This window comes from Amia ocellicauda, chromosome 10 (assembly GCF_036373705.1).
Source record: "Amia ocellicauda isolate fAmiCal2 chromosome 10, fAmiCal2.hap1, whole genome shotgun sequence".
NCBI lineage: Eukaryota > Metazoa > Chordata > Actinopteri > Amiiformes > Amiidae > Amia > Amia ocellicauda.
In genome coordinates, this window is record NC_089859.1 from 16,254,873 (window position 1) to 16,265,875 (window position 11,003).

Genomic DNA, 11,003 nt, shown 5'->3' on the forward strand with positions numbered 1-11,003 from the left:
GCGTGTGTTGCAAAGCATTGTGGTACATGGAGTTTAATGGCACGCTTGTTTGAAAAGGCTGCTTTCATTTAAAAGCATAATTTAGGTCCAGAGTTAAAAGCGAGAAAAGATGACGCAGAACTAATTTGACTATCATCAGCTCCGACAAACGTGCGCCTGTTAAATCACGATTGGATACTAACTACAACTTTTCAAAACCAGATGAAACGAGACTATAGAAGAATACAAATCCCATGATGCAAGGCGCGATTTCGTTTCCTGAGTGGAGAAGATCAGCTGATTTCCTGTGTCTTTAAATCGTCTGCCATTAAGTCTGTCCGGGCTATGTTTGTGTGTTTTCAGGCGGAGAAAAGCGATACAAACGGTGGGATCCTTGACCGAAACTGGAATTATGAATTTATAGATTTTATATTCATTCAACCGATAGAAAATAAACGACTGTTCTGTCTCGGGTAGTCTCGCATTAATTCGAAAAAAAACATTTTTTTGGTGTTATGTACCCGCGTTACGGTTCCCTTTTCCTGCAGTCCTGGAAAATGCACCCGGGTTTACACTTGTCGTTCTTCTGCTTGAAACGGAGACAGGTTAATAGACTCGATTGTTCTTATTTTTAAAAATACACATTTAAATCTATATAAATGTAACTATCGATATATATATATATATATATATATATATAACAAGAAAGGAAGTGACGTATTCATAGTTCTATATAGCACCCACATAGATATATACATACATACATGGTGATAGTATTATTGTAATAACTAAGAAAAACTTGCACATGCTTCCAGGAACTTCGTGGTTTCGATTCTGTAAGATACGTTTTTGTTGCGTTTATGTTTACATTTTAAATAAGAATATATGTATAGAATAAATGTGTATAATACATAAAAACGTATTTATTCTTTTAGACTGGGACAACACCATTTCGAACTAGTAGAGTCTGGGACTTAATGATACACATATATGTATGTGTATCCACAACTTTCATTTATGTCAATGTTTATAATACTTGGTAGCCTATAGCAATTTATGCATATTTTGCAGTAAGTCTTTTGAATGGCGTTTGTGCCGTTTATTAGCGTCCATTCCTTTGCAGTTTGACAGCAGGCGACGAGACCAGTAGTTGTAGTTGCAGCACACTTATGACCCGGCTGCCCTTTGTGCCAGGCCGTGTAACGCTGGTGTAACGCTGGTGTAACGCTGGTGTGTGCCTGTGAGAGATAGAGAAACACGCACAGAGTCGCCTCTTTGTACAGTAGCTGCTTCCTACGCCTGTCCAGCGGCATCTTGGTGTGGACCTGGAACAGGCCTGTTTAACGCCGGCATGACCTCTCAACGGGACCCAGAGACGGTGAGTGTGGTTTCCATGTGTGTAGCTGTGCACGTTGTTATTATTGTTACATTGTTTCACTTTATCCTGCAAGCGTTCGAATGAGAGGGGGGGCAGTGTGTCCCTAAGTGTGTGGCGATTAAGACTAAAGACCCCACTACTGCTATGGTTACCATCTCTTTGTTTGTCAGAGGTTGTCCCAAATTTTGACTCCAAACCCCCACACCCCACACTGCCACCGCCACAAATCGTGTAACCCCTGAGGCAGTCGGTCTGTGTTAAATTAAATAAGACCCCCCCCCCCCCCCCCTCAGCACACAGAACCGGCGGTACAGCCCCCCACAAAGATGGGAGAGTCTTACCCAGACTTATTGAAGAATTCGGAGAGAATCTCCCACTGTATTTCCCACCAAGATAAGATAATCTCACCTCATCTGGTTTCCTTCCTGTCTGTTGAAGTGGCAAAGCGAAGGAAAGGGCCACTGCTTTGTTCAAAACCCTCAAAGCACTAGCCCTGGCTTTTGCAGTGTGATACTTGGCACTGTGGGAGAAGATCGACTTCATGCCAGAACGGTTAGAGAAATGAGAACGTCCTCTTCCTCCTCCTTGACACACAATTGTCAGACATTTCTGTTCAAGGTTAAAAGTTCAGGGCCCAGTGTGGGGCCAGTGGCCCTGGGGAGCCCTGTGTGTAGAAGCAATGGGATGCCATGTTTGTTTCTGTGTTTGCCCCAAGCAGAGTTCTCTGAGATGCAAGTCCTGGTTGGCCGACAACAAATATCAGTGACCAGCTTAGCAGGAGGGAGGGTGTGTGGGGTGGAGGGGGAGGGGGAGGGGGAGACGGGGTTTGTGAACAGCTGTACTTGTTCTCACCCACATGCACTATAGTCACGTCATTGCTCTACATAGACATCACTGCATCTATATATTCACCAGTCAATGAAAGGCACTATATCTGAGGAAAATATTAATGTATATTGTGTGTTTGTTGCTTTGCACCACAAACTATTAAATTATGTGTTGCCTGTATTCTGCTTCTAAATTAAGCAAACAATATAAGTGCTGTTTTACCTGTGGACAAGGAAATACTTTTTAGTTGTTATTGCAAACAAAACCATATGGGAGTTTGATATCAGTGGAAGATACTTGAGTACAGTATGCAGGCCCAGCCCAGACAGACAGACAGACAGGCAGACAGGCAGGCACGTGGTCTGTAATGATCTAGCCATCCTGGGACTAACTTAAGTGCTTGGGGTCAGGACCGGGGCTGCTCCTCCATTCTATGTGTTCTTATTGATTTTAACTCTTGTGGGAGTGCGGAGGTCTCTGCTGTGTGTAGTGATCTGAGACCGCACAACCCCTCTGTGCTCTGCATTTCTGGCTGCCATGAGATGAAATGAGTAAAGTATGTGTTTGTGAGTACGTATGTGTGTAATATATTTCCTGTATGGTCTGTGTAGTGTTTCCTGCAGTTAGTGTAGTCCACAACCTACCTTGGCAAGTGCAGGCATTGCAACTTATTACTGCAGACATTATTGTATCCCCCCCTTCACTAAGAAAAGCAAATTAACTCCCAAGTAAAGTAGTAAGTTTCAAATGCCCTGAAGCTAGTGTTGGCTGGTGGACAGAAGCCTGCAGCTCAGCAGGCCTGAAACGGCTCTGACTCCTGGTCACCAGCGGAGCTGGATCTCCATGCCGGCTTCTGACCGCGAGACAGCACAGCCTGTTCGAACCCAAAGCTGTGATTGTCTTGGAAGGCGAGGGGAACTCTGCCCCCTCCCACCCTCCAGTCCTCAGAAACAATTAAAATAAGTAATGAATTGAGTGCCCCTGGGGTGAAATGCTGCAGTGTCTGTCCCCCAGATGGCTGTGCAAGGCGGCAAGGCCTCTTACTGCCCCCTCTCTCTGTCTCTCTGTCTCTCTGTCTCTCTGTCAGACCTGTTGGGCAAGCTCTATATTTCTGAGGTTCCACCCTTCCGGTTTCTCCTTCTGTCTCAGAGTATCAGAGAGGCACGGCTGCAGGTTATGCGCTGGCAGTTTGGCTGTTGGGCATCCAGGTAGACAATGGGCAAATGCTGAAAGGTGTAGACTAGGGTGTGTCCCTGTGCTGGAGATGGTAGGCTGGCCAGTGCTGCCGTTCTGCACTATGGCATAACGTTACCCAGGGAATGATGCATATTTCTATCAACTTTAGAGCAGTACGTTTTTTTTTTTCTTTTCCTTCTGCAACTGCTTTACAATGAGATGCTGAGGTTAATCAGTAGACTGGGATCATGCTCTGGTGCATGCCACCGGTGGTGTGTCTGTTTTGTTCAGCACAGCATCACTTCACATTCTTGCTTCCTTATTTTGTCTCCTCGCTTCCCCTCTCCAGTTTTCATAATCCTCTCAATGCATCACTTCTTTTACAGTCCCCACCCCCCCCCCGCCCGCAGTGTAAGCAGACTGCTTCCCTGCTTGGTCACGGTGCTGCCTGCTGTGTCACAGATTGCTGCTCTCGCTGCTTTTGTCCACTAATTAGCCAGGCGGGTCTGACAGTCAGGGCTCCACTAAGTAATTAATCAGTGCAGTTTTCCCATTGGGCTGGTGCAGGGGCACCTTATCCACTACCCCCAGAAATCCTCTGGACCGGGGCCTCGCCTCACTGCAACGTCTGTCCAAAGGAAGAATTCGTTATGATTCTGTATTTTTTAAATGTATCAAAGGGAACCACTTTAGTGCATACTACTTAGGTTAATTTGGCACCCGAAAGAAAAGTGGTGTCATGTTTTTAAAAGGAGTCAAATCCGCTTTGTTCTGCAGCTCACACATCAGTCCTCAATGAGCTCTTTAGCGTCAGCAAATTGGTGCATGTATGCACACGAGCACAGTGAAATTAGTTGTTACTGTACTTCAGTTATTTGTGCTGCAGTAATACCAGTTTAGACTGGGCAATTGACTTTCTTCTCATGATTTGTTAATATTTCAAATGCAGTATTCAGATGAGATTGTGCTAATGGGAAGCTCGCTAAAGACCGTGTTGGGAGAAACACTGAGCAGGCCCGCCTGTGGCTCCGGCAGGCTGAGCCCCACCGCTGTGCGTTAATGTGGCATCGGAAGTGAGGAGGATGAGCAGAGGAGAGAGAGCTACTGTGTGGCCTCACGAGATCTTCTCCAACCCTTCAGGTTATTAATACTGCAAAACACTTCACAATGTGTAGGAGGAGATAAGCATGCAATTAAATACATACAACAAATACACCAAGAAATAAAGAAACTCTGGCTTAATTTGTTTTAATAATTGTCCAGACTGGGTTGGAATGGGAGGGCTGAGCAGAGGGCTGTGTTCAGGGCTCTCCAGTCTCCTCATGGCCTGATTCTCCCATCCTCCTGGTCAGGGCTCTGTTATTTGTGCATTTTCCATCCTCTGCTGATTCACTTTTTTCCCCCAGCTGGTGTTTCGCTACCTATAGGATTGGAACGGCTCTAAAGTTTCTGCTTCCATTTCACCCCAGTGCAGCCCTACACAAAGAACAGCTTCCGTGTCTGTCTGACATCGCAGCTATGGTTAAAATTTAATAACCTGCCCCCGAGCTGTCTGGGACACCTGGGGCTATCGCATTAGCACGTTGCCCTTGAAGGGGGTGTAAATGGCGTGGACTGTAGCTGCAGTGTCTGCCCCACCTGTCTGGGGGCCTGTTCTTGGTGGGGGAACCAAGAGATGCATTGGGGGTGAGGGGGCTAGTTTGGTTTGAACAAAGAAACAGCTGCTCTGCCGAAACATTTTAAAACTCAACAGATTGGCTGCCCAAGAGTTTGACAGCCCTCACCACATGACTCTGCGGGTCCAGTTTTTGTTTTTCAAGTACATTAATGTATTTTTTTAATATAGAGAAATGTATTAGTCTTGTCTGCAGTAAGTCAAGTTAAATAAATAATTATATGAATAGGACATATGTCCTATTATATAAATAAATCTTTCAATAAATAAAACTTGAAGTTTCATTTTTGCACTGGGTCATCTCCCATGACTGGTGTAATGGATACTTTGAAAATGCAGAGAATATCGGTTCTAGAAGTGTAGTTTTTCTTAAAATGAAAGAAAGATGCATGTTCTGTATATCTTGCAGGGTGTAGCTGTGCAGCTGGAAACACTGGCAGAGTCCCTCCTGTGAGCATTGAGAATTAGTGCTGTACTGACTGCTTTGCTGTCTCCCCTCCCTCTCAGGTGAACCTGCGGCTTATTCTGGTCAGCGGCAAGACTAAGGACTTCACCTTCTGCCCAAATGACTCCGCCACGGACATCGCCAAACATGTCTATGACAACTGGCCCATGGGTGAGAGGAGAGGATTAGGGCATTATGACAGGACAGGGCGGCAATGCACTTTGTCTTGATGCCAACTGTAATTGACATTGTGTTCAGGGGGTGGTGTGAATTAAGGGCCGGTTAGGTCATTAATATAGTCCAGGTCCAAACTCTACTCCTGCAGTGTAAGGTTGAGAGCTATATCCCAAAGAAGAAGAAAAAATATATTGCTGTGGCCCTGTGTTGACTGTGCTGTCCCATTGCAGACTGGGAGGAGGAGCAGGTCAGCAGCCCCAGCATCCTGCGGCTCATCTACCAGGGCCGCTTCCTGCACGGCAATGTCACGCTGGGAGGTGAGGTGGCCCCGTGTGTTTCCTTCACCCTCCATCAATTACTCTCTGTCTCTATCTCTGTCTCTGATACATTGCAGTACTTTGTTTATTTATACGACTCCTCCTGCTCTCCCTCCCCAGCTTTGAAGCTTCCCCCGGGAAGAACAACCGTCATGCACCTGGTTGCACGGGAAACGCTCCCTGAGCCGAACTCTCATGGTGAGCCCATCTGTCTGTCCTATCTGGTCTTGTGCTTAAGAAGTATTCATTTTTTCATATAAATTTGCTGATCTTAGTGTTAATTTACTCTAGAACGGGGGTCTCAAACTCTGCATCAAATATTTTGCAAAAGTTATTTAATCGGGCATGGCTGGTCAGTTGCAGCCTGAATTAAACATTAACATTATACTGTTTTAATGTAATTCGCTCCTGCCCCTTTCTGAACCAACTTCACTCGTCTAATTTACGACAAAGGTTAGACACCGTGACTATTCTTACAGTGGTGTTTTGGGAGTGGAAACATAGTAACTTGCAGATGATTTGATTTGATAACGACTAGATCCAGACTTTATGCTATTGCAAGAATTTGATCAGTGGTTTCCAGATGTGTGCTGATCCATCTTCTGTCGATCTGGAAATGGTACCATGTGATTTACAAATAGACCTCATTGATCTGCAGTGCAACACCTCTTTGAAGACTTCAGAGGAACTGGGGGTGTCAGTTCACACAGCTCCTCCATCTTTCCCAAATCTTTGCAAACCCTTCAGAAAAATCAGGGCCTTGTTTGGCAGCTCATACGTTCGTGAGAGAATTTTTTTTCCAACAATGAATATAAAGCAGTCAAAACAGATCACAACTATCTGATGCACACCTTGCTGGGATCCTGAAGGATTGCGACATCCCTGAGGCGAAACATCAATTAACTGACAGAACTGAAGCATTGCAAGGTGTCCGGCAAACAGTGAAAAATCTTGCTGACAAGCATAGCATTGTAGAAAGTTATGCAACAGTTTTGTTTTATTTCTAAGAAACATTAATCATTTTAAATTACGTGTGTATATATATTTTTTTCTCTCTCCAATTACCGAGAGAATCATCAGAAACATTATTGGCACACTAGGAGGATTTAAGGATTGGCACTGGCCCTCCAAAAGCGGAGCGGCAGTGAGCTGGAGGGGTGATTACCAGTGTGTGCCGTACAGTGCCAGTGTACCCAGGCATCTTGCTCAGAAGCTGCAATGAGGCTGTGAAGTGCCACAGTGCTGCAGCCTGATGCCACACTGCAAGCCTGACGAACACAGTTCTTGGAGCTAGTTTCCAAGCTAATTAGTTAGGTAGTCCTAAGTGTAATTTATAAAGATTATATGATGAATTGGATTTTGTGATGAACTTCTTATTTTTTTTTCTGCTATATAGAAAACAAAATACTAGACACGAATGCATACACAACTTTGTTATTATTTCTTTGTTTCCATTTCCCTATTTTTGCATCGGACAGACTTCCAGAATTCCTTCCTCTTTCTGTTGAAGTCTGACGATTTTGTTTGTTTTTTGTGTTTTTGTGGTGCGTTTCTTTTCTAGGTCAGAGGAATCGTGAGAAGACTACAGAGAGCAGCTGCTGTCTGCTTTTGTAAACCCATCCCCTCCCTCCTCTCCTTCCTTCCTCCACACACCTTCCCCCTCCCCCGGCCTCCTCACCACCCACCCTGTCCTCCCCTTCATCCTCCCTTTCTTTAACAAAACAAAACGACAAAACATACACCAGGATCCAGGGGGGTTAAACACTGGACACTTCTTACCCAATTTTTTGTGCCAATCAACCACCTTGTCTGCCTGCCAAACTGTGTGCCAAACTGCACCTGGAGCAGTCAGTAACTGAGTAAAGGAGGTATGGGGTAAATAAAGTACCAGTGTGGCCTGGGAGAGAAGAGATGGGAGCTGGCAGGTCAGCAACCCTGCATGGAAACTGGGCATCCTGGTCTTGATACAGCAGCTGAGTGCAGAGGGGGCTGCCTTTGTGGTGGTTTCCTGGCATGGTATTTAACCTCCCAGTGGACTCTGCTCTCCTCTGCCTGTCTGGAAGCTGCATTGCCTCGCTGCCCCTAGCTGTGTCTCCTGAGGAGCAGCTCTGACCTGGACACGCTTCCCTGCCGTGTCCTGCAGACTGCACAGACTGTTCCTGCCTCTCTCCCTCTCCTTCTCCTGAACCCTATTGTTTTTGTCTTTATTCCTCTGTCTTGTCCCTCTGTTGTCTTCCTGTCTCTCTCTCTCTCTCTCTCTCCAACCCCCCCCTCTAGTTGTGAAACATGATCTTAAAGAAGGCTGGCTCCCTGTGCCCGGGGCATGGCTGTGTTGGTGGCCAGGGTGGTTGCAGCAGCACTGTGTCTCTGGTGTAAAGGTCAATGTGTTGGACACAGACAGACTCCACCCCTGGCTCGGTCACAGTCTAGGAGAACAACCAATGAGACTCTTTGCCATGTGACTGGGGGGGTGACCATGGGTCAAGAAGCAAAGTGCCCCCCCGCACCACCCTCCTCTGCCTGTACCCCTCCGCCATGTGGAGTTGATGCACACCAGCTCCAGATCAATTACTGCTCTTGCACAGGAACACAGGTTTGGAAAGGGAATCATCACTACTGTACTCCACGTACCATTTCATTACCATTTCATTATTAGTAATATTCAATATTTTTTAAATGTGGGGCTTAACTGAGCCAAATTCCTGGGAAGCACCTGTCTTAGTGCTGCAGAGCTAAATTGCAAATTCATTTTTTTTTGGGGGGGGTTTTCCCTTCCAAAGTGTATTCAGGGAGGCAAGACTGTACCTTGTAACCCCACCAACGTTTTCTTAATATGCGTTTTTCTTCTGTGTGTGCCAGTGTCACGACTCTTTAACTTGTATTGAATTGAACCTGCTTCCAGCTGGTGGGGGGTGGGTGATGGCACAGAATTCCCACTTAGGGCTTGTCAAGAGGTGTTGTCCTCCCAGGGTGAACCTCCAGAGAGCCTGTGGCTAAAAATCTAACCAGTCCATGGTCACACCGAGGGTGCGTGAGGCCTCTGCACTTCCCAACTCTGCTCGCACAGGCCACACTTCTCCTGTGTTGCCTTGCCTGGCTTTTGTTTTTATTTCCTTTTCTTGATTTATTTTTTAACTGTGCAAGAGCTGCACTAAAAAAAATTAGTTGCGTGGTCTGAGAGTTGGGATGAGGAAGCTGCTTCGGACAGCTGTGAAATAATGTGAAAGTGGTGAAGAAAGCAAAAGGAGTCCTTCAGGCTGAACCCCCACACTTTGCCGTCGCCGCAGTCGGTGCCCATTCACTGCGGAATTAAACACTACTGTAACAGTCACACTGGATGGCAGGATTGGCATTACCTGAGAACGCTGGCGTGTACCGGGATATGTGCATACAGGCATCCTCTCTTCCTGATGAAGGGGATGATGGAGATGTTTTTGTTTTGGGTCCTTTTTGTTTTTGATACAAGCTCGGTGAAGGGCTTGGCAGCATGCATTGACTGCCCCGATTGTCTCCGCCTCCTGTGTGTGTGTCTGTGTGGACACTGCGCCACTGAGGGTGGGTCCTGGGGTGGACAGACACCCCCCCACCCCCGGGCCATGTCACCGCAGCATAAAGGAAGCGTCTATATCGGTGTTGCAAAATAACACTTTACACAATAGAGGATTGCATTGGCTGGATTTAGTTTTAAAATGAAATGCACTCTAACTTGGACTTTTAGCCATGGCTTTGTAAATTCCCACGGTGCCAGGCCCCTTTGGGTTCTGCAGCTGTGCCAGGTGCCGATTCTCTGTGCCCCAGCGCAAGCGAGAGACTGCCAGCACTGCAGCAGGGAACACTTACACAAAATATTAAATGATGGAAGTGGGGACATCTGTGGAGGTGTGCCAGTGTTTGCACCTCTGGTGTTTGTATGCTGTCTTTGTTTTTCTTTTAAATGTGGAAATATTAATATGAATTCTAAATGGAAATTTTATCATTTTTTGTGTTGTGTATATTTTACTACTAAAAGTATGAAATTATTCTTTAACAGATCATAACAAAACTGGACTTACTCCCCCTGGTTTAGTCTGGAATTTGTGAAAAGCGGTTGCCTTTTATTTTAATTTTTTTTGCCACTTTTACCAGAGAGGGGGAAATAAATCAATTTTATGACGCTTGCTGCGACCAGCCGTCCTTAAATAACAAAAGAGTTGTTGGTAAATTAGTGCCAGTTGATGACACTGCTAACAGTTTGTGCTTAAGTAAATACATAACTTAAAATGTAAAGTATAAAATGGTCTGCTTAAAGCTTATATTATAAATTAATAAAAAGTTTAAAAATTAAAAACATTGTTTTCAAATTGTTTTGTTCGTTATTTGATGCATCTGGTATTGATGATGCGTTGTGGAAAATCATTTAGGTTGTTTGTGTCATAGCCGTCTAAGGTCAGGTGACGGCTGTGCACTGGTGGTCAGTCCTAAAGGGTTATTGTCTGGTTAAAAAGAAAGAAAGAAAGAAACCTGAGTTGTTGTCTATCCAGTTCAACATCTTGTGTTTATTGAACAGTGTTCCCCCCCCTGTTCTTCAGCTGCTGATTGCTTGGGCAGACCTGGGTAGCGGTGCCCAAAGCACAACCCAGCAAGTTGTACCGCTCTCTCTAAATCTTTGCTTGCACAGGTGTTTGGCAGAGTGGTTCAATAAACTGATTTCAGTTAAGCCCAAATGACCAATTAAGAGGTTGGGTGGATTGAAAAGTAGAAATGTCCCCAGCGTGACTAAATTTAATGAATGCTGGTGTGCTCCCCACCTGCAACCCCCCAGAGGAGCACAGTGGTGTTGTGTGGCCCAGGTTTTATGTATGTGGAGTAGTAACTGCTGCACTCCCAGGGCTGTCATTGCCATCAGCAGGCTGCAGTGGCTCCTGTGAATCCAGGGCAGGAAAGCAGAGGCTGCTGGGAGGACAGAGTGCTCCCACCCAGAGAGCTCCAAAGCCCCTTGTTGGACTGCGGTTATTACTATGGAGGGTGATCAGTGCCAAAATTAAGATG

General features: G+C 45.6%; 1 protein-coding gene across 1 annotated transcript; it reads left to right on the forward strand.

Annotated features, from left to right (window-relative positions):
- Positions 1-281: 281 nt before the first annotated feature.
- ubl3b (ubiquitin-like 3b) lies at positions 282-10,302 on the forward strand. The gene is made up of 5 exons (XM_066715242.1): positions 282-1,357; positions 5,544-5,652; positions 5,889-5,975; positions 6,096-6,173; positions 7,537-10,302. The coding sequence occupies exons 1-5, from the start codon at positions 1,331-1,333 to the stop codon at positions 7,587-7,589; spliced, it is 354 nt and encodes a 117-aa protein (XP_066571339.1). The 5' UTR covers positions 282-1,330; the 3' UTR covers positions 7,590-10,302.
- The last annotated feature ends 701 nt before the right edge of the window (positions 10,303-11,003 follow it).

Coding starts and splice junctions, on each gene's coding strand:
- ubl3b (XM_066715242.1), top strand. CDS start 1,331: ATGACCTCTCAACGGGACCCAGAGACG. Junction 1,358..5,543: donor CTCAACGGGACCCAGAGACG/GTGAGTGTGGTT, acceptor CCTCCCTCTCAG/GTGAACCTGCGGCTTATTCT. Junction 5,976..6,095: donor CGGCAATGTCACGCTGGGAG/GTGAGGTGGCCC, acceptor CTCCCTCCCCAG/CTTTGAAGCTTCCCCCGGGA.